Source organism: Chelonus insularis, unplaced genomic scaffold, assembly GCF_013357705.1.
Source record: "Chelonus insularis isolate UGA/USDA-ARS -01 unplaced genomic scaffold, ASM1335770v1 contig_88_pilon, whole genome shotgun sequence".
NCBI classification, from domain to species: Eukaryota; Metazoa; Arthropoda; class Insecta; order Hymenoptera; family Braconidae; genus Chelonus; species Chelonus insularis.
Window position 1 is genome coordinate 4,451,479 of NW_023276776.1, and position 25,043 is coordinate 4,476,521.

At 29.6% G+C, this 25,043-nt stretch overlaps 5 protein-coding genes and 1 long non-coding RNA gene across 9 annotated transcripts in view; 3 read left to right on the forward strand and 3 right to left on the reverse strand.

The window, feature by feature from the left end:
• Positions 1–6,214, forward strand: part of LOC118071981 (neuroligin-4, X-linked-like) — a 132,122-nt gene extending 125,908 nt beyond the window's left edge. Inside the window, exons 10-13 of one of the 2 annotated variants that reach the window (XM_035091512.1) lie at positions 2,650–2,983; positions 3,050–3,313; positions 3,755–3,926; positions 4,007–6,214. In XM_035091512.1, the coding sequence (XP_034947403.1) occupies positions 2,650–2,983; positions 3,050–3,313; positions 3,755–3,926; positions 4,007–4,156 (920 nt within the window). In that variant the 3' untranslated portion in view covers positions 4,157–6,214. The remainder of the gene's footprint in view (positions 1–2,649; positions 2,984–3,049; positions 3,314–3,754; positions 3,927–4,006) is intronic. The other variant, XM_035091513.1, reaches the window with a different exon arrangement.
• Positions 6,215–9,053: 2,839 nt separating this feature from the next.
• On the reverse strand, positions 9,054–13,842 carry LOC118072032 (uncharacterized). The gene is made up of 5 exons (XM_035091592.1): positions 13,714–13,842; positions 13,340–13,451; positions 13,191–13,255; positions 13,007–13,111; positions 9,054–11,542 (listed from the first exon to the last, which is right to left on the reverse strand). The coding sequence occupies exons 1-5, from the start codon at positions 13,733–13,735 to the stop codon at positions 9,090–9,092; spliced, it is 2,757 nt and encodes a 918-aa protein (XP_034947483.1). The 5' UTR covers positions 13,736–13,842; the 3' UTR covers positions 9,054–9,089.
• Positions 11,181–13,664, forward strand: LOC118072039 (uncharacterized). Its single transcript, XR_004690972.1, has 6 exons — positions 11,181–11,318; positions 11,399–11,561; positions 12,516–12,630; positions 12,727–12,892; positions 13,027–13,478; positions 13,559–13,664. It is a non-coding gene; the product is annotated as an uncharacterized lncRNA (long non-coding RNA).
• Positions 13,843–15,796: 1,954 nt separating the features above from the next.
• Positions 15,797–18,460, reverse strand: LOC118072037 (type 2 phosphatidylinositol 4,5-bisphosphate 4-phosphatase). Its single transcript, XM_035091598.1, has 6 exons — positions 18,143–18,460; positions 17,874–18,058; positions 17,387–17,596; positions 16,686–16,826; positions 16,554–16,608; positions 15,797–16,471 (listed from the first exon to the last, which is right to left on the reverse strand). The coding sequence occupies exons 1-6, from the start codon at positions 18,225–18,227 to the stop codon at positions 16,386–16,388; spliced, it is 762 nt and encodes a 253-aa protein (XP_034947489.1). The 5' UTR covers positions 18,228–18,460; the 3' UTR covers positions 15,797–16,385.
• A 152-nt stretch (positions 18,461–18,612) lies between these two features.
• Positions 18,613–21,737, forward strand: Lfg (Lifeguard). Of its 3 annotated transcripts, none has more exons than XM_035091595.1 (5): positions 18,613–18,808; positions 20,038–20,102; positions 20,567–20,659; positions 20,738–21,189; positions 21,263–21,737. In XM_035091595.1, exons 2-5 carry the CDS (start codon positions 20,051–20,053, stop codon positions 21,620–21,622), a joined length of 957 nt encoding a protein of 318 aa, XP_034947486.1. In that variant the 5' UTR covers positions 18,613–18,808; positions 20,038–20,050; the 3' UTR covers positions 21,623–21,737. The 3 variants fall into 3 exon arrangements, with proteins under 3 accessions (XP_034947486.1, XP_034947488.1, XP_034947487.1); XM_035091596.1 differs by lacking the exon at positions 18,613–18,808 and adding an exon at positions 18,961–19,024; XM_035091597.1 differs by lacking the exon at positions 20,038–20,102.
• A 756-nt stretch (positions 21,738–22,493) lies between these two features.
• Positions 22,494–24,963, reverse strand: Rab10 (RAS oncogene family member Rab10). Its single transcript, XM_035091599.1, has 6 exons — positions 24,810–24,963; positions 24,228–24,741; positions 23,915–23,975; positions 23,698–23,836; positions 23,539–23,628; positions 22,494–23,419 (listed from the first exon to the last, which is right to left on the reverse strand). The coding sequence occupies exons 2-6, from the start codon at positions 24,352–24,354 to the stop codon at positions 23,234–23,236; spliced, it is 603 nt and encodes a 200-aa protein (XP_034947490.1). The 5' UTR covers positions 24,355–24,741; positions 24,810–24,963; the 3' UTR covers positions 22,494–23,233.
• Positions 24,964–25,043: the final 80 nt, after the last annotated feature.

Here is a 25,043-nt window from a genome sequence, read left to right on the forward strand (position 1 = left end):
CGGTGGAAATTAAAGTACGAGTGTCTATTCAAACTTTGTAGCAACTCAAAAATAACTGCATACTGTACCAAAGTTGATTGCTTTGATACAAAAAGATTTAAATAAAACATTAATTCTCATCAGAATATAGAAAAAAAATGGTGCTAAATTTATATATAAAAAATGTAAATCAAGTGTCATGTTTGTGCATACATGAAATGATAGATGAACATTGAAAAAAATAGACCTCAATACTACTGAAAGACAGGAAAAAAAGACGCAGAAAAAAGTATTCAAAGTTCTTTTATTCTTTCAAACTTAAGCATCATCTTCCTAAGGTTAAATTGAAAAAGGTAAATATTAAAAATGATAATTTTAATCGAGTAATATTTGTCTATGCTTTTTTGAAATTCTAGTAGATTTTTCATAGCGTAAAGTAAAAGCCATTTCTATAAAATGTTCATAATAATAAAGAAAAACTATAAAAGTAAAAAATATTACATAAAGCTTCTATTCATGCTCATATATGCAAAAAGATATACGAAAATTATATTAATCTTATATATACTTTATACAGTTTTTATAACTGACAAAGTTATAAAAAAAGCTTCATAAAAATTTTTTCTATTTCACCAGCATAAAAAAGGAAACCAAACAAGGGTTTATGATAAGAGTGATAGAAATATTTGTAGCTTAATTTTGATCATATACGTAATAACTTTTCAATAATACACATGATAAAGAGATAATACTTTAGAAATAGTTCACAAGAGTTGTCGATAGAGTGTTGAAAGTCCAGAAGTCATGAGACAAAGAACCAGACGAAAAATAGACAACAACATCTGGCAGAATTGGTAGAAGTAGTAGAGCTCGTCGCTTTGTCGACCAGTCACCAGATCGGACGCACGTGTGACAGACAATACTAAGAAGCCTGGAATAGGTGAAAAGTTGTTGAACCCCAAGGTCTGCATCAATATGGAAATAACATACCTTGTGGTAAAATGGATTTCAAGTCGATACTTGGAAACTTTAACTAAGATCTAAATCGGATATCCTGACGACGGATATACCTATCTGTATAGTTGAAATTAGAACTTGCAGTAACTTGAGATTAGTCCCGTAATTAATATTGCTTCATTTACTTTCAGAAACAATAATCCACATATGCATAAATTGGAATCAGATATTCACTACTTCGAAATCCAATATCTCCAACACCTGAATTTCATTACATCTGCAAGAACAAACTATTAATAACAGAAAAATATCAGGGAAGTTGGTGAAAAATGGGAGAAATTGGTATTGAAAATTGTAAAATAAATCACTTACTTAATATTCATACTTAAAGTTTAGTTGGCCATGAATTTCAATACTTGCCAAAACCCAGCATCAAATTCATCAGTTTATCTTGTGCTCTTTGGTATGAGAAGAGGTGCGCGATCTTGGTGGGTGCTAAGTTTTGATCTGGCTTGGATAGTTTCGAACTTTCTTCACGGTGAACATCGAACAGATTGCTCCGTGTACGGTTTCCTAGCACGTAGGAAGTAATTACTCGCCAGTCGTCGGTATGCTTACCCATTCTCCTTTTGCCATCTCGCTATGACTTACTCAAGTTGCAATCTTAACAACTAAGATACACACAAATTGTTTATCTTGTTTATTGACGATAAATATCCCACTTAATTATTTTTACTGAATAATGTATGAGAATCTTTAATAAAAATTTACAAAATTTATATCCTCTTCATGTAGTGACAAAAAATCAAGAAATATAAAGGAAAGAATAGCCTCAGGAATGAAATGTTCACCAAGTTATTGGCTAGACACGATCATGATGGCTATAAGTCAAACGTAAAGAAATTGAAGCTCACTTTTTGTTATCAAGAGAAAATGTCTAGTGAATTTTCTGCATTTCTCATGTTGAGATTTTAAAAAATATAACAGTTCATGTGATTTTACGTTTTTATGAAAAAAATTTATAAAAATCAAATACTGGATGACGCTTTACTATTAAAAAAAAATAATAAGATAAAAAATGATAGTACGTTAAACGTTCACTTTATGAAGTAACTAAATAATTATTTAAAATTTTTTTGCATTGCTGTTTGGAGCGGAGACATGAATATTTAATTATTTAGAAAAATAATAAACTAATATATAGAATAAATTAATTTTTTTAAATAAAAAATTAATTTTCTCTTAATTACAATTTGATCAGCTCTAAACCGAAATTCTTTCTTCAATACATCTCAGGATAGCTTCAAATTGACTATTCTTTTATTTAAATCCCAAGTATTTAACTAACTTTTTAAATAATAAAAAAATATCTGATAATGACTATCCTTCAAAACGACTTCTTTTTCAATTATTAAAACAAAAAAAATTCAATTAGAGTTAATCTTAAAGCCTGATAATTTTTCCATAATTTCAGAGTATTATTAAAGTAAAAGAATAAGATTTTAAATTGAAATGGTTAAAATCATTTTCAAAGTATCGGTTTATTACAATGTTATCCCTCACGAAAGGATGGAAAAATTTTATTAAAACGATTTTTCAATGTCTTGATCTATTATAATAACTTTTCTCTCTATTTTCTGTTAAAAATAATGAGGAGTTGATGAAATAAGATAAAAAAGAATTAATAATAATTCACTGTCATTTATTTTTTAGCAAAAAAACCTTCTATGAAGAATCACTACCGAGCTCATCAGTTATCTGTTTGGCTAAGACTAGTTCCGGAATTACATAGAGCTGGAATGGAAGACGTAGAGCCAAGACACAATCTCTTCCGCAGCCACGGAGATCCCAATCTGTATGATGGCTCAGTACGTCCTGATCCTCTCAGTAGAATTAGTGAAGAATACAGACGACGAAATTTCACAACGGAATTACCGACAACAACAGATTACAGTATCACGACTTGTGTCAGTTTTATCCAAAGCACAAATCTTCAAAATGTTCATAATTCCAGCCTAGATCCTTATGCAGCCATAGATGCTTCCGGGTAAGTTTTGGAGATTACTCAAGTAAGATGAGTGAAATTTTCTCATGAAGAAAATTTTCCTTTCAGATACACGGCATATTCAACAGCTTTAAGCGTAACAATAGCTATTGGCTGTAGTTTATTAATTTTAAACGTCCTGATATTTGCTGGAGTCTATTATCAACGTGACAAGAATCGTCTAGAAGTGAAGAGTCTGAAACAACAACAAATGATGAATCAGCAATGTGGCCCTCGGGGTTTCACGGAACTTAAACAACCACCACTGCCTCATTCACACTATGGTGAAGGTGGTCAGGTTGTGGTTGATGTAGAGAATGAAATGATAAGAAGGTAAAGTTGACATATAGATAAATACTTTTGTCAAAACTAAATTCACCTAATAATTGTACAATGCGATTTCAGTTCAAGTCAATTTATTAAATAATTGAAAAATTATTCAATGAAGTAACTGACAACTTGTAAAAAATGTGGGAATGTTTGAAAGTTTCTTCAAAGATTTTATTCTTTTATTAGAAATTTTGAAAACGGTTGGAAACTTTCAGAAAGTTTTATTCAGAATTTACTTTCCAAACAAACATCTCAAATTCCATCTAATAAGATAATAAGAAAAAAAATTTTCAAATGATTTATAAATATTTGATTCCCTTATAATCTCATTTTTCTCCAAGATTTTTTCCATAACTTTCAAAATATCCTATCAATAAAATAATCGTAAAAAATAATATTGCGGGTAACTCATAACACTTTAAAAAAACACATTTTTATTTTCAGAAATGTTATAAAAGGATCGAGTGAGTCTGGGTTACTTCAACAAGCCCAAAGTACTCATACACTGCCACATCAGCACCATTATCAAAAACAGCAGCATCCAGGACATGCTACTCTTCCCAGATCATCCGTCATCCATGAAATGGGAATACCTCGTGGGGTAGAAAGTCTTAACGTTACGTCATGAATTTTATTGTATATAATTAATAAATTATTAAATAATTATTTCTCACTCTATAATAATTATATTAACAGTGTCCACCAAATGGGTCAATTCATATAACAGTGCCACGAGCTCCACCACCTCCAAGAGCAAAAAGTCCACCTGAGAATCAACCTTTGCTACAAGGCGGCCAAGTCTCAAACCGTACGACCCAAGGGAGTATGACCGAGATGAGGGTGTGATGTATGGACTCCCCTCCGAGGCCAGTCGTCCCGGATGTGCTAACGGCGTCGACCTTGCTATAGGAAAGCTCGTCAAACTTCGAGTAAATGTCGCCGAGGGACTTGGAGATGTGCTCTAACAGAGGACACCATAATGAAAAAAAATTACATATTATCTCATAAGTTCCCACGCGATGCTCAATCCGGTACGAATTAAAGACAGCGGAGGGGGGTGTAAACCGTAATAAACACACTCTGATAAAATATAACTTAAAAATAACATAGTGTTTTTAATTAACGTTGGAAAATGTTTTTATTTTCAATCCAACTACATTTACAAAATGCATTTCTCTGGTAATTCAAATCGAGGATACTTATATGTATGACGATTAGACTGATTTTTCCAATATAAGATATACGATGAACGTATATAAAATTTATGATATACATATTGTATAATATATATAAGGAAATAAATAATATAATACTGGTAGTGGAGCAAATCAGGTAATTCAAGAATAAATGTAATGTGTAAATCAAAGAATAAAACAAATAGCATGAGTGCACAGTCATTTTCCTGTGCAATCAGAAATTTCAATCAAATTTAGTGCATTGCGCACACAAAATATAGGTAAATAAATTTTAAAAACATAATTTATCCAGATGTTATACGATATAAAATGGCTCAAGGCAAAATAATGATCAAGATCTTTGTATAAAAAATATGCCAATATTCAATACGATGTTAGATGTTCTTTTACTAAGGAGAAAATTAACTTTAGTGGTCGAAAAAATATTTGAATAAGCCAAAAAAAGTAGAATTTTTGAAAAATAGAGAAAATTCTTTGTATAAAATTTTTTTGATTCATAAGAATAATTTTCTCCTTCTTACTGTAAATAGATAAATGGATAATAACAAAGAAAACTTTATACGTAAAATCGCCAAAGATTTGCTGTATTACATTAAACTAAATCATAAAAAAATCATCATGCTACTGTATCACTACAATTGTTTTTACACTCGACTCTGAAGAAGAGAAATCCTCTGTTGTACGAGGAGTGTTCATAAGCATCGAGACAATAGCAAGTCTTATTCAAGTATTTTAAAATTCAAAGAAGTTAAAATCAAAGAGAAATATGTAAATAGCAATTTTAAAAGAAACGTAAAAACTCAAATCTTTCACTTCAACGATCTCTAACAGCTTGATAAGAGGAAAGAGAGTAAGAATTTTGAGGTCTGTCACACAACAATGGACATCATTTGTGCGACATTAAGTCCAAGTCGTGGTACGTTTGTCCTCGATATAAGTTCCAGATGGTATTCTCTCTTACCTTAGTTTAGTCGAAACCATTTTATTCTCTTGCAGCTAATGACTATTTAAGCTCAAGTAGATTCTCTCGCTCTAATTTCCTGGCACTTGTAAGTAGTCGACCAAATAAGCAAGTTCGCCACGGTGGCTTGTTTCGCTGTATTTCCTAACTTCATCTTCCTTTCTTTTGACGATGAATTTAATTACATAATTATTTCACCATGCGCTTTAATTTACGTCCTGGGTCCTGGATCCAACAGAAAAAAAGATCATTAAAAGATTTTGCTATTATCTCGATTGCCTTTCTTATCGTTAGATTAAAGTTAAAGTAAATTATAAATGAGAGAGAATGAAAGAACTGGTAAAAATGATATTAAATCGAAGTCGAAAGGCGGATTAAAATGAAACTACGTTAGATTTTTATTGATATTCAAAATAAAAATCAGATGAGTAATAACACTTTTTTAATAATATAATAATTCAAATAAATTAAATTGTATAAAAAATTATTGATTTATATATGTAAATGCGCCAACTGTACGAGAATAAAAGCGCGATACCGTTAAATACTTATTACTATGAATGCCGCCTGATATGTCACATAGTTCCACTGCCATATATATAAAGTTTTATTATGATTGAAAAACTATATAATAAATAGAAACAATTTATCAAAAATACAATAAAGAAAATTCCAATTGAATAAATGATTCTATTCAATTATATGTCATTGAAGTATTAACATTTTGTACTTTAATACACTTATTAATTTTTACATAGGACATATAAATATATTTTAAATTAATATTAAAATTCTTCATTATGAAAACTCACATTTTAAAATTGTTTTTAATTATATATTATTGAAAAATGAATTATTTCGATTGCTTTTAAAACTCATTTCGTCCAATTTCATTTCAATATATAATTGTAATATTGCATACAATCGAAAGACAATTTAATATATAACATTTTAAAGAATGCAAATACATATGATAAAGCTAATGGACGTACTTTGATTTTAACTACTATCTGAACTAAATATTAATAAAAAAAAAATTTAATATTCCTCAATAAAATGTGAAATACTCAAAAACGAATAAAATAAAATTTTATTTTACCACTATAGTTTATTATTAATATGAATGGATGAAAATATCATTGTGAGTATGGACAATCTAAATATTATACGAATGATGGCTAGTGAATTATAAAGAAAAATTCTATTAATAATGAAATAAAAATAGACATATAAAGAATAAGTTAAGAATGGATGTGTTTAGAGATGTTTGTAAATTCTTAACGCTAAAATCCGCCTTTTGACATCGATATTATTATTGTGAATACCAATTTATTACTATTATTATTATGATTATTATTATTCCCATTATTATTATAATATTAAAAACCATTTTAGAGATGTCCACACTTTTCTCAAAAGTCGTGATTTGTTTTACGACTAAAAGTGAGAAGGATGTTATGTTGCACGATTTTGTTGTGAAATTGTAAATACATAATGAAAAATATACATATATAAGACATTGATTGTATTTGATCGTTTTTTTTATCTCTATAACTATAAAAAAGGCCGTTACTAAATACTAAAAATATGAGCAGCTATCAAATTTTATGTTGTCAGATTCACTGCCAATGATGATGATGATCCGATAAATGAATCTATCAATTCCAACAAAACTCTATTTTGAAACTATTGTAATCTAAAGTATTTATAATTGTTTCAATATCGAATGTGAAAATGTTGAAAGCAAAAATATTTACGATTCTTGAATGAACATTTTAGTAGTTGAAGTTATAGACTAATTTTTTTAACAATTACCATCATAACTTTTTACATAATTGTAATAAAAGAATGAAAAGAGGCTCAAGTAATTAGTAAATGAAATTCTGTTACACGGAGAGAAAGCTACAGTAAATTTCATGACGGAATTCAAATAATTTTCAAATAGTGTTTCAATTATTTTAAGCTGTATGAGGGATGGTGCAGATCAAAAGGAAAGCCACATTTGACGAATACAGGCATGATTTGCTTATTATATTGACTGATGAGATAGTGTATTATATCTGGTAGAGCTATAGAGAAGAGAAACTTGACTAGTCTCTCTTTTGCTCTAAAAATTATCCAGGGCTAGTCGTGGCATCGTCAATATGTATTAAAAAATTGATAAAAGTAAAGGAAATCCGTAATTGGAACTCTACCCGAAAATTCAGTTTGTTCCTTGTTTACTGTGCTTCCATGGTAATTTTTACTTTAACTTTTTCTCCATGTAGACAAACAGTACATTCCAACAGGTGGTGTAAATTTAGATATACAACAAGCCCTAATAAATATATCGACTTTTAAGAAAACAAAATTACAGTCAAGAAAAAAAAATTATTCTAATCTAAATGTGCTATATATATGCATATTTAATTGAGTTAATATACCAATCCCTGATAGTGTAATTATTCCTGTTAAGTTATAGTAGGTTATCTGTGAAAGACGTAATTAACTTGAATCCAAGTTCTGTCGTGTATACCTTCATTAAAATATCAAATTAGGTTTGTATTGGATTAATTATGCTTATAATTATACCTGTAAATAAAATTATCAAGTAATGAATATTGAAATAATTAGTAATTCAAAGTACTTGATTCAAAAAATACTACGTATAGGTTATATCACCGCAAAATTAATAATTAGATCTGTCTCAAATAGTAAACTGAAATATTGTCAAAATATTCTATTAAAAATAACACTAGTAATTTAAAAAAAAAATTAAAATTCAGTATCTTACAATTGCTAAATTTTTTTAATCAACATTGTAACTAAAATAGATACACTAAACATTCACTATACCAACAATAAATACTAACGGTTATTCACTTTCGGTAAAACAGGTATCAACAACAATGGAGGGAAAGTTACTCAGAGAAAACTTCTGAAGTTACTGAACTTATCGCCTCTTGATATAGTACAATTTTTCCTGGAAATTTCCTATATCAAAGTTCCTTGGCAAATTAGTTTTGATTGTATTAGAATGTACTAATCATTTGTTCGTTAGAACACATACAAAATTAATCAAGAAGTAAACACAACTTGACGATATAAGCGTCACTTCAATATCCTGAGTGATGTGTAACCCCCCAGAGTCAACATCGAAAAAGTGTAATCAAATTGTGCTACTTGACAATCATTTTTTTACTCACGGCATAATTCCTTATCTGTTAGTCTTCTCTCGTAAACATGTTATTGATAAACATCTTAGAAGTACATGTAAGCAATTCACAGCATGGTATTTAAAGCGGTGTATTCAGGAAAATCTTTAAAGATCATCAAGAATATATTCAATGTCCACTAGGATAACGTGACTAATGGCATTATTTTTATCTATGAACATATCAAGATGACATTAAAAATGAAATAGCAGGTTTATTTCATGAAAAAATATGAAGAGATGTAGGAAAATATTATATTATTTATTTTTCTAACATTATAATAACAAATTTTTCCTATTGTTTTTAACTTAAATATTATGATAAATTGATTACTATTAATTAATAACTTTCAATTTACATCAAAATACAAGGTTTTTACATTAAGAGTGATCAACAAGTTTCTAAACATTAATTATTCTTTGTAATTTTCAACTTTTCGAGTTTGTCTCGTCATTAGACGTTTTATTAAAATTAGATACCGGATAATCGGTAAATAATCCTTTTTTAAGAGCCTGCGCATATGCATCACGTTCTTCTTCAGTATTTAATGAAAATCCAATAGACGGAACTAGTTCAGTTTCCACAACATATTTAGTTTTTGTCAAATTCCAATTTTTCATATTACCATTTGTGTTATTTTCATTTCTAACAGGTATCATTTTCCGATTTTGAAAATTGACATTTCTATCCTGAGTTGATAAATTAAATCGATCATCAGATTTTGGCGTTGATTGTAAATTCTCTTCTGTCATGATTGATTGACTTTTTACAGTTGGAGGGGAAAACGTAGTAGTTCTTATTTCTTGGCGAAACTCATTAACAGCTTCAATAGGTATTGTAATTCCTTGATTGTTCAAAGAAAACGGTCTAGGTAAATTATCGTTGCTCTTATCTTCCATAAATTGTTCTGTATGTGGGCTTGTAGATGGGTTAATTGCATAATTATTTACTCTAAATTTACCTCTATCATTTTGGCGATTAATTACTGCCTTTGTGGCTTTTTGAAAAATTTCAGAATCCTTTCCACCTCTTGGCGTTTGAGATTTAACGATTTCAAAATCCTCAAACTGACCTGCTGAAATTGGATCATGCTGAGCGATAAGGCTTCTTATAAATTCGCCACTAGGATCTAAATCTTCATCATTCTTCACCGTCAACGTTACTTGAACTGGTGAACTTTCTCCTCCAATTAAATCTCCTAGTAATTCTTTCTTCTTTTTATCAAAATAATCTTTTAGGTAGTTAAATGTTGAAGTTTCAAGAGTTTCATCAGTAATGCCTAATTTACTATCATCTTTATTCACTACTTCATATTCATAATTTTCTTCTGGGTAAGTTGCATTGTTAATTTCAAATATCGAATGAATAAGAGGAGAGTCTGTTTCTTCTAAACTTGGAGAAATTGTTATTTTATCTACATTGTTGAATTCAGCTTCCGTACAATTATCTATTTCCAAAGAGAAGTTGTCAATACTATTTATGGTAGACGGTTGAAGCTCTTCAATCCTATCCTTTATCGGTGGAATAATATCAGGTGATGGTACACTAATAGTTGATTCGTCATACCAAGAAGTTGTTGACTCTTCAGTGAATGATGTTGAATTAATTTCCAATTCGTCAGATTTCGTCACACTTACTGAATCATGCTGATCAACATTGGTATAATAGTAGAATGGTGGAAGAAAGCTTATTGCAGGAAGTATAATATTGGCTTCATTAGACCAAGTTGAATTTATAGCATTTTGAGCATCACTATCATTTTTAAATGAATAAGGAATTACATTAATTATTGGAGACTCTGAAAGTACATTTCCCTGTTCTCGAGATGCTGAATTTTCTTCTCCACTTTCGTTAGCTTTAATTAACTCAAGATGAATAATATTTGAATCATCACTCGTATTCAACAATTCTTTTGATACCGTATTAACATCGTCTGTTGATGAATCATCATCTCTTACATTAATTGGAGTAGCAGAAAAAAATGATACTTTCTCAGTAGTAGATGGTGGTCGTTTTGTCGTAGAAGTTACAATTGGAGTATCGGAGTAATATGTTACTCTTTGAGTTGTCAATGGTGATGATGGGAATGGACTTCTTGAAGTAGATGGTACTGTAGTACTCCTAATTCTTGGCCTTTCAGTTGTCGATGGCAGATTTATTGAAGTTGATCTAACTGTTGTGCTCCTACTTTTTCCTTTTGCTGAGTACAAGTGATCTGAACTTTCAAATTCCAAATCATGTCTAGACCTTGTGGTAGGCTTGATCACTGAAGGCACTGTAGGGGAATAAAATCTTCTTGTAGTTGTCGTTACAGTTGGTACAGTTGGAGCATAAGCTGGCCGATGTCGATTATATTGATTTTCATCATAATCTTTTTTATCTTTTCCTATCGTATGAATTCTAATAGATGGTTTTTCGTGAGCTTCATTCGAAAAAGAATTTAAATTTCGATTGTAAGATGGACTACTAGAGTACCTTGAGCTATACTTAAATTGCGGGTGACTGGACTTGGATGGTACATTTTGATAATCAGGATATTGTTCTGAACTTTGGAGCTCATTGAAATGACCATTTCCATGGTTTTTATTTAAATTATCAACTTGATCCCTAGGATCTATTGAAACTCCATTATCAGCTGATTGAAGACTTGTCATTTCGTAAGCTTTCCGAAGATACTCATCATCGTCAACTTCACTGACATCTCTACTAACAGTTTGATAAAAACTCTTCGTTGCAGAACAATCAACTTTATTCCACCAATCACAAGTTAATAATTTTTGACTAAAGATTGATCCTATTGGACAGAGAAATGAAGATACTAGAAAATTTCCATCACAAACATGAAATAGCTGACATCCGGCCTCTTCATCAGCATAGTATCCTGAGAACATAAAATATACGTAAGTAAATTGATCGTTTAAACTTTCATCTACATAATTATCCACTTCTGAGATTAGAGAAAATACATATTTTAAATAAATATCAACAATAAGTTAAGAAGAATATTTTTAAACTGAAACAAAGCAAGGAAAACAGTCATATCTGGTTTGAAATGAAAATAAAAAATAAAAAGCAATAAAAAATAAGCATAAATAAATTATTAGAAGGATATTGATGGTTACAGATATCAGGAAAAAACGACAGTACGTTGAATAATAAAATTAAAATTTTTATGATTTCTAATTTAATCTAAAATAAATTATATTTCCATATTATAATGAAGTATCCTGACAAAATTAAGTCAAAATATTTCATTCTCAATTTAATGTACCACAAATATTCTCTTATTTTAATGTTGACTAATTATTATGTAATAGTTTTAATTAAAACTTGCAAAAAGATGTCGATGGTGAGGGGATTAATAGTTTTTTTCATGTAAGCACACTAATTTCGTAATTCTCATTCAGGTTCTTAAAATCTAGTTAGAGAGGAATCAGTATCAAACATAGGAAGATTTTATTTGCATTTATGTAGAAAGTGATTTGCTATAAGGATGGCTAATGAGGCACTGAGTGGAGTTATGAAATCGATTAGAAGTAGTTTCTTATTTAATCTGCAATATCTATTAGGTGCAATGTATGTGAGCTGAATAAAATTGAAAATTCATCAATTATAGATCGTATAAAATTTGAATTATTTCATTTGTTCCTTATTTAGTCAGTTCAATACCATAAGTAATGCTCACAGTAATTCTACCGACTTGTTGACCTATTACGAAAGTTAATAAAATGTTAGCAAAAGATCCCGTAGCTTATCTCATAGCATGGTACCATCTAGCATACGCTTTTTCATCCTTGACATCAATGTTAAAGGTGACAAAAAGCCAAAGTAAATGACAAATATATTTTTGTTAGTAGTTAGAAATTGTGGATGAATGAATGAATTGGGAATTAGAAGTCACTTATATTCTTCAAAACCGGTTTTTAGCAAAATATACTACCAGACAGATACTTCTGAAAAGATGATTAGGTAATTAATAAAAAATATTATTCTTTTAATGGATTTTTTCTAAACAATCTTAATCGTTACTCATATTTTTATCTAATATTTTTGTCTAACTTACAGATGTTGAAGAATTTATAAATTTTTATTTTAAACTCAATTGAGTAGAAAATAAAAATAAACAGTGAAAAAATTGATGGGCCATCAGTTAGTTAAACGTTAACACAATGAACTTTAACTAACTTTCGTAATTTTGTAATCAAGATAAATATTTGTACGATTGTCCAAGGTAATATAAATAATAAGCATCAGATTCTTTAGATAAACAACAAACAAGTATATTCTCTAAAATAATTCAACCTTGAGAAAGTTCAAATGGTATATAATCTGATCATTAGCTCACCTCTAAATTGACTTTCGCAGGTAAAACTAGTCTGAGGAATTCTTGTATAAGATGGATAATCAATTCCTGGTTCTCCCGGCACATTACTTCGATAGCTTGAAAAGTCTAGTTGGGTATTGAGAAATTTTTCGAATTGTAATAATTGTCACTTCAAGAATCTTGTAAACAATCATAAGGACATTACCTGTTTCTTCATCATAACGATCGTAAATGTCAAAGGAATCATCTTCGTCAGGATCATAATATTTACTGCAATTTATTTCTCATTCTAAAGTACCAATTAAAATAATCAAATAACCAAAAATTATTACGTCTAATGAATTACATATTTACCTTCCTCTGGTTCCATCCACCGCTCGGCGATAGGGATATGTTCTGCTTGGCTCTTCTTCACTGATAAGATCTAGTCCATGAATTCTCTCACAGAGAATGAGAGTAACAGAGCCTGTGTTAATTACACAAATCAAAGAAGGTAACTTTTAATCATCTTTTTATTCACTATTCAATCTAAGTAATTGCCATCATTAATGAGTATTTCTAATTAATTTTCAGATACAAAAACTAGCGAATTCAAGGAAATATGTAGACATGGAGTTTCAAGAAGAATTGAAGTGATCAAGATCATTAATTTATAACACTTACGTTAAATTTTGCAAACTCAAAATTTTTTAATTAAATAAATTAAATTTCGAATTGATAAAACTTACACAATGTTAAATGAATCCACATTTTGATGATTTAATATTCACATTCAAAAACAAACGATAAATTTGATTAGAAATTGAAGAGCAGATATTAAACGACAATAGAACAGTCGATGCACTGTGAATCTCAGGACTCATCTCCGCCTCTTCTTCTGACTTCTTTTCCTCACTGGTGCTCCGTCGCACCCAAGATGGGAAGGGATGGGTCGATGTGTTGCCTCTTACCTTTTCCCCATGACTTTCCTACCTCTCACTCGATACTTCTTCTGGCCTCTCGTTAAATCAGCATCTTACTACGATGAATTGGTAACGCAAACGACATAACTGCAATTAATGCACATCCTTGAACCATCTTCGGGGTCATGCTTTATTGCTACTGTAAGCTCAACAATTGCCAATAGAAAGTAAACGAAATGGACAATGAATAATTTATCTGTTCAGTATAAAACAAAAAAAACATATTTGACGATAATTTAATAGGTTTGTATTTCTTCAAAACTTTCCATTGTGGTAATTTTCTATCTGTTAAACCTACAGGTAATTGCAGGATTGGGAAAGCTTTAAGAAACTTCAAAATATTCAATCTCACAACACAATGAACGCGTATAATAAATTTCTATTTCTTGCAATTAAATTAAGTGAACCCCTTCATTAAAGCGTTGCATAAACAATATTGAGTGTTTTAGAATTTGTCACATTAAAATTCTTATTAGAGGAATTATGTCTGCTTAAAGTTTATTGCACTTATACGGCATTGTATTCCAACTGTTGAAGCAATAACTGATCGTCCCATATTTCTTATGTTTATACAATGTAGGTGGATATGATTAATGAAAAGATGAAAGAGTCTCTGTATCATCATTGAGCCTGGACTATTTTATAAATGTTATGTAAGTTTGACGACATTGCTTGAATTCTTCTGACAAAGTTACCTGATCCCTACTACTCTTCCTCACTCGCATACTTTTTGCCTCTCATAATCGTCCCTTGTGATTCATCTCGAAGACTTTCGTTTTCTTCATCGCGTATTAGTTTCTATTCAACTTGATTTTTTTAATCATTTAACTAAATCTTTCATTATTTTATGTCTCTTAAAATGTTGATAACCAATGTTAATGATTTTATTTTTGCTTGTCATCCTTTTTATGTGCTGAACGATTTATAGTAAAAAGTATTGAAAAGCAACATTTACAACTTTAAGAATATGGTAAAGAATAGTAATTGATAGTGGATATTAATAGTCCCATGATTTCCTCGTAAACAAACTGATTGAAATGAATGAAATGTCGGGAAATGGCTGTCAAGATTCATACACATAACATTGCTGTATGTAGATTGCATACTTTCAGCGTGGGAATAATTGCGCAACGATAATCGGTGAGCAAAATGTATTGTGGGAAAAGTAACATGTTCTTCTTTCTTTGGATTATTTTTTATATTCTTTTTTATTGTGTTTCCGTTTTATCAAGTAGCTCTAATGGTTTATTAGAAATTGAAATCATCCTCGATAAATAATTCAATGAATACATTGAACACATTTATTCAATTCTATTTCCATCGTATCATCAGATAATAATTGGAATAAATAGTTGGAAATAAAATTTTAATTATAAATTGTATAAACATTATTTAATTTGACAAAAGAACTGTGAATCAACAATTTAGTAAATATTCCAGTAATTTAATTTTTCGTTAATGTTTTTATAACTTTCTCCTAGCAGATTTAATAAAACGATCATTAAGTACCGTATTCCTTTTATTTAGTCAACACTTTAAGTGTTCATTATTTTTAATTCATTTTCACGAATATTTTTTTTTATTTTTGACAATTCTTATAAACAATTATCCCAAATAACAGCATAAATAAAATGAAATGTGTTATTTAAGACAATTTAGTCACGTGAATACTAGTATAATTTTAATTTAATAATAACTCAAAAATACGTAACGTCCTTGGATTATGATGAAAGACAATTATTAAATATATTTAAAAATACAATCAATAAGGGAAATGATAATAATTAAAATAATAAACAGTTTATAAACTTAAAAGATTTGAAATACTTAAAAAAGTCACATAAAATGATTTATTGATATACCTAATATTTATTTAAGATACAGTGACATATACATAATATACTCATTTATTTAATAATTATTACGTGATAATACGACACAGGTTTTAAAAAAAATTAAAAAAAACCTACGCGCGTATTGAAGGAATGACGCGTAACGTTACGCCAGTGATTTACAATTAAACAGCATGCATTCGCTTGATCATAATTTCCAAAAAGAAAAATTAATGAAATTTTATTAAAAAGCAAAAATACGGTGTAATGTAGCAAGTAAATTAATGTTTACTCTGCTCCCGACTCATATGACTTTAACAACCTTGTGGTGGACCAGCCGCATCTAAATGAGTTCTTAATGATCGATATCCAGTATCCGTCGAGACAAGAGATAAAGTTAATCAATTTTATAATAATTAACTTGTGTACTTACAGACACATATTAGATCACTGTCATGTTTGTCAAAAAATTAATCCCTTTAGTTATGTATACGATTAATAATAAGAATTCATTTAAATCGATTATGTAACATTATGCATCCAAAGAATTATGTTGTTTTTTATCCTACATAACTCTAACTTATTTTTCGTTCTTGCTGTCTATTCCTACAATGGACCCTCAATCAGACTCTTTTTTAGTGTACAATAATAAACACTTCGTGCCAAACAAATGAGTGCGATTAGGAATGCACCTAAAATAAAAAAAATATTAAGCACATCTGTTTTCATTTATTTAATTATTGTTACAATGATGAAGTTACGTCAAAAGCTTACCAACATATATCACGTAAATTCCGCCATTAGTTCCCACCAAAGAATAGGTACCGACCTGTAAGAAAAATTTATAATTATTAGATAACTAAGCTTTATTCGTTGATACCTTTCAATGAAATAAGAACTACGTACAGTCACAGAAATGCCAATTACGAGTGCGATTATTCCCAAGGTGGTAAACATGATGCCGCGTCCTCTAGCAAAATCTGGTCCAACGGAAGACACTTTCCGGCAATGCGGACATCGAGCCAGAGCATTATTTAGCGTATTGAACTGTTAATTTTTTCATAAATAATTAAAAAAAATCTTAACATTTTTTTAAGCAAAATTAAAAGTATATAAAAAAAAGAAGATTCATTCACTGTATGCATAGTCACGCAAGAATTATTTAAGTATTACCCGGTAATGTTATGAAATTACCCAATTGTTTCATGAGTGTTAAATACGTGATTGTTCTGCAAGAAAACAATGCCGAGTATTTGAACAGAATGAGAACTAAGATGAAAAACTTATTATTCATTTCTTTGGATAATATTTAACGACTTTGATAAGAAAAATTGATAATTCACCAAGAAAATAGATCATTAAATCATTCCTCAGGAAACTTTCTTAAAATGACCTAATTGAAACTAATTTTTGAATTATTTTTTCATATTTCAATCCTTATATCTACATAATTTCTCAAGAATAGTATCATCAAATGTTTCTCTGGGAAATAGACATAAAGATAAATTTGATGATTAATCTGTGTATAGCATGATGCGATAAGAAATAGTAATGTTAAATTGACAAGTAAACGAAAAATTTTAAGCAGAATATATAAAAAATATTACCAAGAATGTGTCATGACAATGTGCACAGCATACTCTGCACATTCCAGGCATTGAAAGAACTGGAGGTGTTACTGGACTAGGTGCGAGATTTATAATACGTTTGCAGTTTGGCCTTGGACAGGCGATACGTTGTGATGAACTTTTGCATATTAAAAGACAATTGCACGGACACCTAACATATTTCTTGCCAGGTGGAGCATTTCTTATTGGCTGCAATCAATTTGATCAAATAATCAAATAACAAAAATCATAATAAGAGTTGAAGACTTTCATCAATGTTATATGATTGTTATATTAACAGTTAAGCTGATAAAATTGTTATAAAAACATTAATAATATTATATATTTGATAATACTAGCTGATTAAAAATAAACAGTAAAAATTATTATAAGTGAATTGATTTGATTTTTCATTGTTAGATCTGGATAAAATTTAATGAATTCTTCTATCAATAGATAAAAAAGAGTAATTGTCAATTTGAATTACCGTAGCCTCATTACACCGACTACATTTAACAACATGTTGATCTTTTTTTCCGGTTATATTAATCATTGCTTGGCACACTCTGCAAGTGACCATAGGCATTCCACTTTGATTTGCTGATTGATAGGGTGGAGGTACTTCATCAGGACCAATTGGAGAAACTGTGTTGACATTTGATTGTGTTCCGTCTGTTGTAAATATTACATTATGACCATAAATAATCATTACTACATAAATCAAAACAAAATATACTTATATACAATTATAATTACCAATGACATCGGTACTTTGTGAGCTATAAGTGACACTTTCATTCTTTAAGAGCGGCTGCCGCTCACCCTCTCTGCCATCACCCATTTTGTTCGAGTGATCAGGGGTTTCCTGCTTTCACTAAATCAGACTTATTACTCCAAAAGAATTCTCTCTATTTTGTGCTATCACTGACAGTAGAACCTATTTATAATATCACTTTATGGAAACGTTGTACGATTTGATACCGAAATGATGAGGCCACCATAACTGAATGTGTCTACTGTCAAAGAAATGTTGGCGTATTTGCAATCAGCTGCATCAACATAGACTGCTTTGTGACATTAGTGCAAATGAGACTAATAATGCAACGCCATCTATTCCCTATATCATAAGTACAATAAAAATTATCAACAGTCAATAAATTTAAAAACCCGTTGTCGTCTTTGATAAATTACGTAATATCAACGGCACTATAGAACGATAAAAATTTTTGTTCCCCTAATCCAGTTCTTAGTTTATGACTAAAGACTTCCGACAACGTCAGACAGTGTGGTTCGACGTTTTTAGACATTTAGAAACATAGAATAACTGATAACGTTTTGTGAGCGTATTTGATAATTAACTTGGATTGTGATCAATTGTTATAAACGTCTAACAGATTGAAGCTTGTGAACAAATTAATACACGTGAGTTTATTCTAACATCCGATTTTCTTATCGATTGTCATTATTTCCAGAAAGTACGAGTGACGCATCAATATGTATACAACTTCCGAAATATACGTTTGTTTTATAGACTTTACAGTCTTTACTTTTTTTGCTTTATAGTTCTGATATAACTTTTTCAAATAACCTGTAATAATCGAAATTACTTGGATAAATAGTTTAACTTCTAACATAAAGGTTAATAAGTCAGAAGTTTCTTCATTAAAATTAGTATCAATTGTAATGAAAGATTAATTACAATCTTTTTTTTATGACATATTTTGTGTTTATTTTATGAAGGATTTTTTTTGTATCAATAACGACACGTTTGACACAGATTTTTACGCTTTCTAATGCATATCATAAATGTAGGTCATTTGCAATATTTTGGAGTATATTGATAGTGTTATTCTTGCAATTAAAAATAATAACATTCAATTTGACTCATAATTTTGATTAAATTTTTCGTATTTCATCATTCACACAATTTAGTGTATCAACTCTTTTTATGATATCATCGGTTAACGTCTGTAAACGTATATGTTTTTTTCTTAATGATTATTATCACATCTATTCTAAACATATGATTTGGAATTGAATGTTTAATCTAATTATCATCAAAGTTGAACAACACATGCACATTCGTAGAAAAATCATAGACGATACTCTTCCTTATCAAAATAGATAAAAGTCAAAAAAATATTGTTGCGAACTTAAATGTAGAGGTATCTTGCACATGATGATGTAATTATTTATTCTTAAAACAAAGATACGAGTGCAAATTTTGAATGATAATCTAACGATAAGGATGACGCATTATTAAGTTGAAATCAATAACTTAATATACCCAAGTAACTTCATTTACTTATTGGAAAGAGAATGAAAATATTTATAAAGAGCAAAGAACATTGTACATCCCAATGTTCTTATTATATGTATCACGTGTAGTTTCTTTTATAAATAAATAATTACTGTCAATTAGAAATAAATATATGTGAATGTATTGTTGACGTTCATGCAAAGTTCTCACAATTGAGAATTTTATACAATTCTCTAGCATTAAAAAGGTTTCGTTCCAGTGTAGTGTCATAAATAATCATCAAACAAATTACTTAAAACGTTATAATAATTTAAATGAACATTTAATTGAATAATTCTATCAATTATAGCCATGGATTGATTTAGTGTGGTAATTTTAGGTTATTTTTCAGTTAATCCAAAAAGATGTCCAACTGGCAGAGTCCACCCAATGCAGGATACTATCCAGGCCAACAAGGTTCTGATCTTTAATTAAGTTTCAAATAATCACATTAAATAATTTATTCAATAAAACTATGCAATCGTACATCAACATTTCATGGAATTTCATCAAGTTTATTACTATTTTGCAAACGATAGTGTATATTTATAATCATCAGCTTCTTTAGATCGTTTTTCCGGAAATTCAATCGATCCAGTAATATGAAATTACTAGATTACTGTTACTGAGTTTCTGGATCAACGTGATAATGCATTTTATGTTAATTCAATACTTGAATTATTTCAATGTGCATTGTTTACATGATAAAAGATATTTTTCACGCTTTGCACCATGTAGGTAGCAGAAAAATCGAATGCGACAAGGATGCCGCCATCGTAACCGAATCTTAATGAATTATCATCAGTTTATAAAATAAGCTAAAAATGTCAATTAATAATTGTCAAAAGTATTAGTAATAAATCTTTATTTTACTTCTCTAGGAGGTTATCCATACCCACAACAAAATCCCGGGTACCCACCAAACGCTGGTTATCCACCACCTCAAGGAAATTTTAACGCAGGCTATCCCCCAGGTATTTTATTATTTTCAAAGATCGATACTTATGTTTAATTATTGTTGATATTAAATAACCAATAATTTTCAATAACAGCACCGGGTTTTATCCCACCAGGAGGAGGAAGTTACGGAGACGTACCACCACCTGCTGGAGCACCTTTTGGAGGTCCACAATCAAGCATGTACGGCACAGGATATGTCGAAGATCCCATGCGGGATGATGAAGCCAAAGGATTTGATTTTTCTGAAAAAACTATTAGACAAGGATTCATTAGAAAAGTGTATTCTATTTTGATGTGTCAGCTATTAATCACATTAGGAATTATCTGTGCATTTGTATACAGCCCAGGAGCTAAACAATTAACTCGGAGCCATCCAGAATTATTTTGGATTGCTTTTGCTATTACTATAGTTTTATTAATTTGTTTGGTTTGCTGTACGAGTGTCAGACGTAAATCGCCCATGAACTTCATATTTCTTTTCATATTTACGGCCGCTGAAGGATTCTTATTAGGGACAGCTGCATCAACATATAAACGTGAAGAGGTATGTAATGATTTGCATAAAAATTCATTTTTAAATCAATATCTACTAATAGCAATAATTAATGATCTTGCAGATAGTGATGGCTGTAGGAATAACTGCTGCAGTATGTTTAGCGTTGACGATTTTCGCTTTCCAAACAAAGTGGGACTTTACCGGCATGCACGCTGCTCTTTTCGTTGGTGTGATTATTCTAATGTTATTTGGAATTATTGCAATCTTTATTCCTGGCAAAGTAGTGACATTAGTTTATGGGGCGCTAGGGGCATTATTATTTTCAATGTATTTGATATATGACACTCAGTTAATGATGGGTGGCAAACACAAATATTCAATTTCCCCCGAAGAATATATTTTTGCTTCTCTAAATCTTTATCTTGATATAATTAACATCTTTATTTATATACTTACTATTATTGGCGCTTCACGTGATTAATTAAAATAATAAAAAATCGTTCAAGAAATATATTCTTCTAAGTATAAATTATTTTATTTTTTATTTCATCAATAGAAGTTCATTCTTTTTTTTTTAATCTTCTAATAGAAAGCATCGAAAGAAATCATTTAAAAATAAACAATAAAAATAATAGTAAGTGTATTTATAAAAGCAGCTTTCATTAAATTTAAACATAAAAAAATTGTACAACACAGATTTAAAGTATTTTTCGATGCAAAATTTTCAATTACAAAATATAGAATCTTAAAGCTTTTTCTAGTCTGTAAGTTGATATAAAGTATTGGTACGTGTATTATAAATAATCTTACGTTACAAAGTAATTAATTCTATTTATGAATTAAGTGTGGTGTAAAAATCAGTTGAATTACGTCTACTTTTCTCAATGAATCATTTTTTAAACAATTTTTTCATAACTGAACAAATACAAAGTAAAGTCAATCCATTCCCGCCCTTTGTCCTTATAGAATTGATTACGGTTCCTAATTTTATATGAACAGATAAATGGAGTAAAATAAACTAATTCAAATTTACTGGTTAAGCGTACTAAATATACATTACATACTCATTTGTAGAATATTTATTAGCAATAAGACTTCATGAAAATTTATCTAAATGTATTTAGCACTAATTAGTGTTACGTTATTATTATGAGGCATACTTTGAAAAATTAATTATTCAAATTTTACAGACTTATACAACATTAAAGCGTTATTCATAGTAACTTTATTGTTGTGTATTTTATGCAAATAAAGTATAACTACTGTAACTACATGTATTTATTAATAAAATTTATTTCTTCATAAAAATTAAGGAATGAGGTGGTAAAAAAAGAATTTTATTATTGACGAAATCGTGTATTAGTATATATTTATAGTAAATCAGTTATACAGTTGACAGGATCAAAAGTTTCTGTATTAAAATTGACTAATAATTGATTCAAAATCACATTGGGCCCTTAAGATCCAAAATATAAAAAAGCCTCAAAGTCTTAAGTATATTGTTCGCGTGCGAGTAGGTAAATAAAATAAGAATAAAAAAACACGTGAACTTTTTATGTTCGTTAAACATACTTTACGGACTTCAACCTTTGTGCATATACGATATAAACGTATACAGATAATAATAGGCACCTTAAACGCCACTTTACCTAGACACTGTTGCGTAGGAGAATGAGACGACTAGATGATGTATTTTTTCAATGACAGACGGTAGTTACATTTTTTAATGTGGGATTGATTACATGTTGTGTAATTAAAAATTTTGTCTCATCAATACCCAGGCGATGAATTACACTTCTCTTATATACTATTTTCTGTTACGGGCCAATTGTTGTTAATAGAATAAATAAAATTTTTATCAAATAATTTTTCGCCTTCGGTAATGTAAATGATAATAATTGTCACTGATTAACACCAACATTCATCGATAGTGATTTTAGAAGTGATGTAGTAATTACACTGATGCAAAAATGTAGCAAATAAAAATGACACGATATGCGTTAAGCTTGTAATCATAAATCTAATTAAACTGGCACGAGTTTATATAGAAGTTTATTATGATACGCTGACAAAATAAATAATAAATAAAAAATTAGCAGCACCGATTCGAACTTCTTTCTACCCTACGATCTACTGTCACGCGATCCGGCGCATCTTGCGGTTCTTTCCCGTGTGTTTTATCCAAAATTGCTTCTGCTAATTCACTAAACGCTCGGTCGATATTTATATTTGCTTTCGCCGAAGTCTCCATAAATCTGATACCATGCTCTCTGGCTATCTGTAAATTTGATAAATTATTTACATTAACATCATAATGTAACATTCATTTACACAACTTTCCAAAGATAATTGACTTGTATTAATATTATTTATTTTTGGATATTAATAAATACATACTGCTTCTCCTCTCTCTGTGCTGACAACACGTTTATCTTCCATATCACTTTTGTTACCCAAGATCATCTTCTCAACATCTTCATTTGCATGCTAAACATATAATAGCATTAAAAGTAAGCCCATAACAATAAATACTTTGTCTTTTAGCCTTGCACTCACCTCATCAATATTTCTAAGCCACTTAACAATATTTTCAAAGGTTTTTTCATTTGTAATATCATATACAAGCATTATACCCATTGCTCCTCTATAGTATGAAGTAGTAATTGTGTGGAAACGCTCTTGACCAGCAGTATCCCTGTAATCAAAAAAGGTCATTGATAAAATATGCAATTTTAGAGTATAAATATACTGAACATGATGATAAATAACATACCATATTTGTAACTTGATTTTTTTGCCTCTTAATTCTACAGTTTTGATTTTGAAATCTATACCTATTAAGAAGCAGCAACCATTAATGACATATAATTACTTATCTATACTATTATCATTCATAAAAATAGCTTTCAACTAAAAATTCTGTCACAACTTTGATAAATATCACACGAATTAATCAACAGGAAAAAAAACTGTGTGACGTATTTCTAGAAGGAAATTAATATCTCTATAATAATTATAATAAAAGTTACAATCTGTAGCCAAATATTAAAAAGAGGTCATTGATCTTTGCTAAAATATGTACTTACCTATAGTAGAAATGAAGGTCGTAGAAAATGCATCATCGGAAAATCTAAATAATATACATGTTTTGCCAACACCAGAATCACCAATGAGAAGTAGTTTAAATAACAAATCATATGTTTTCTTCGCCATTTTCGATTACTAATAATGATCAAATACACAATCAGAAAAGTTAGCAATGTTATCAGATAGATCACCCGGCAGACTAAAATTCCAACGTTGTTCCGGATAACAATGACTTTAACATCAAACGATGCACTGAGTTTCAGCAACTTCTAATATTTCAAGGTCAATGGAGGGCGCGTCTCAGTCTATACAGTACATAACATTGACGTAGAAACAGTGGATGAACTGGGATGGACTTTGCCAATGAATAAGGGATAAGGAGGAATAAAAACACAATCAAGACATACAATAATGTCTTCTTATGAAGGTTTTGAAGTGCACTAAAGGTCAGTGGTGCTTATTCTTGCACAACACACTTTATAAATATAGCGACATCTAGAAATTGGTATATTCCTATAAATAATTGGAAAGAAAAAATCAAAATGAGAATATAATATTACTTTGTGATAGTACATATATACCTTTTTTATCAACACTGTCTGATTTTATTGAACAGAATGTTGATATGAAAGATGCTTTGATAGTTATTGATAATAGTCGGAGTAGTGATTTTTTATCAACTGTTGACTTTTCTAGGTTCGCCTCTGTTATAATTTCTATTTTATAGGTAAAACATCAACACATGATACCTCAAGAAAAATGGCGCGCATTTATCAATTGTTTGAATGTCCTGCGCAGGTGATAACGGCGCATAT

Coding starts and splice junctions, on each gene's coding strand:
- LOC118072032 (XM_035091592.1), bottom strand. CDS start 13,735: ATGTGGATTCATTTAACATTGT. Junction 13,256..13,339: donor GTGGATGGAACCAGAGGAAG/GTAAATATGTAA, acceptor AATAAATTGCAG/TAAATATTATGATCCTGACG. Junction 11,543..13,006: donor CTGCGAAAGTCAATTTAGAG/GTGAGCTAATGA, acceptor TTATGTTCTCAG/GATACTATGCTGATGAAGAG.
- LOC118072037 (XM_035091598.1), bottom strand. CDS start 18,227: ATGGGTGATGGCAGAGAGGGTGAGCGGCAGCCGCTCTTAAAGAATGAA. Junction 18,059..18,142: donor ACAAAGTACCGATGTCATTG/GTAATTATAATT, acceptor TATTTACAACAG/ACGGAACACAATCAAATGTC. Junction 16,472..16,553: donor AATTTACGTGATATATGTTG/GTAAGCTTTTGA, acceptor TTTTTATTTTAG/GTGCATTCCTAATCGCACTC.
- Lfg (XM_035091595.1), top strand. CDS start 20,051: ATGTCCAACTGGCAGAGTCCACCCAATGCAGGATACTATCCAGGCCAA. Junction 20,103..20,566: donor ATACTATCCAGGCCAACAAG/GTTCTGATCTTT, acceptor TTACTTCTCTAG/GAGGTTATCCATACCCACAA. Junction 20,660..20,737: donor TAACGCAGGCTATCCCCCAG/GTATTTTATTAT, acceptor TTTCAATAACAG/CACCGGGTTTTATCCCACCA.
- Rab10 (XM_035091599.1), bottom strand. CDS start 24,354: ATGGCGAAGAAAACATATGATTTGTTATTTAAACTACTTCTCATTGGT. Junction 23,976..24,227: donor GACCTTCATTTCTACTATAG/GTAAGTACATAT, acceptor GCTTCTTAATAG/GTATAGATTTCAAAATCAAA. Junction 23,420..23,538: donor GCACAGAGAGAGGAGAAGCA/GTATGTATTTAT, acceptor TCAAATTTACAG/ATAGCCAGAGAGCATGGTAT.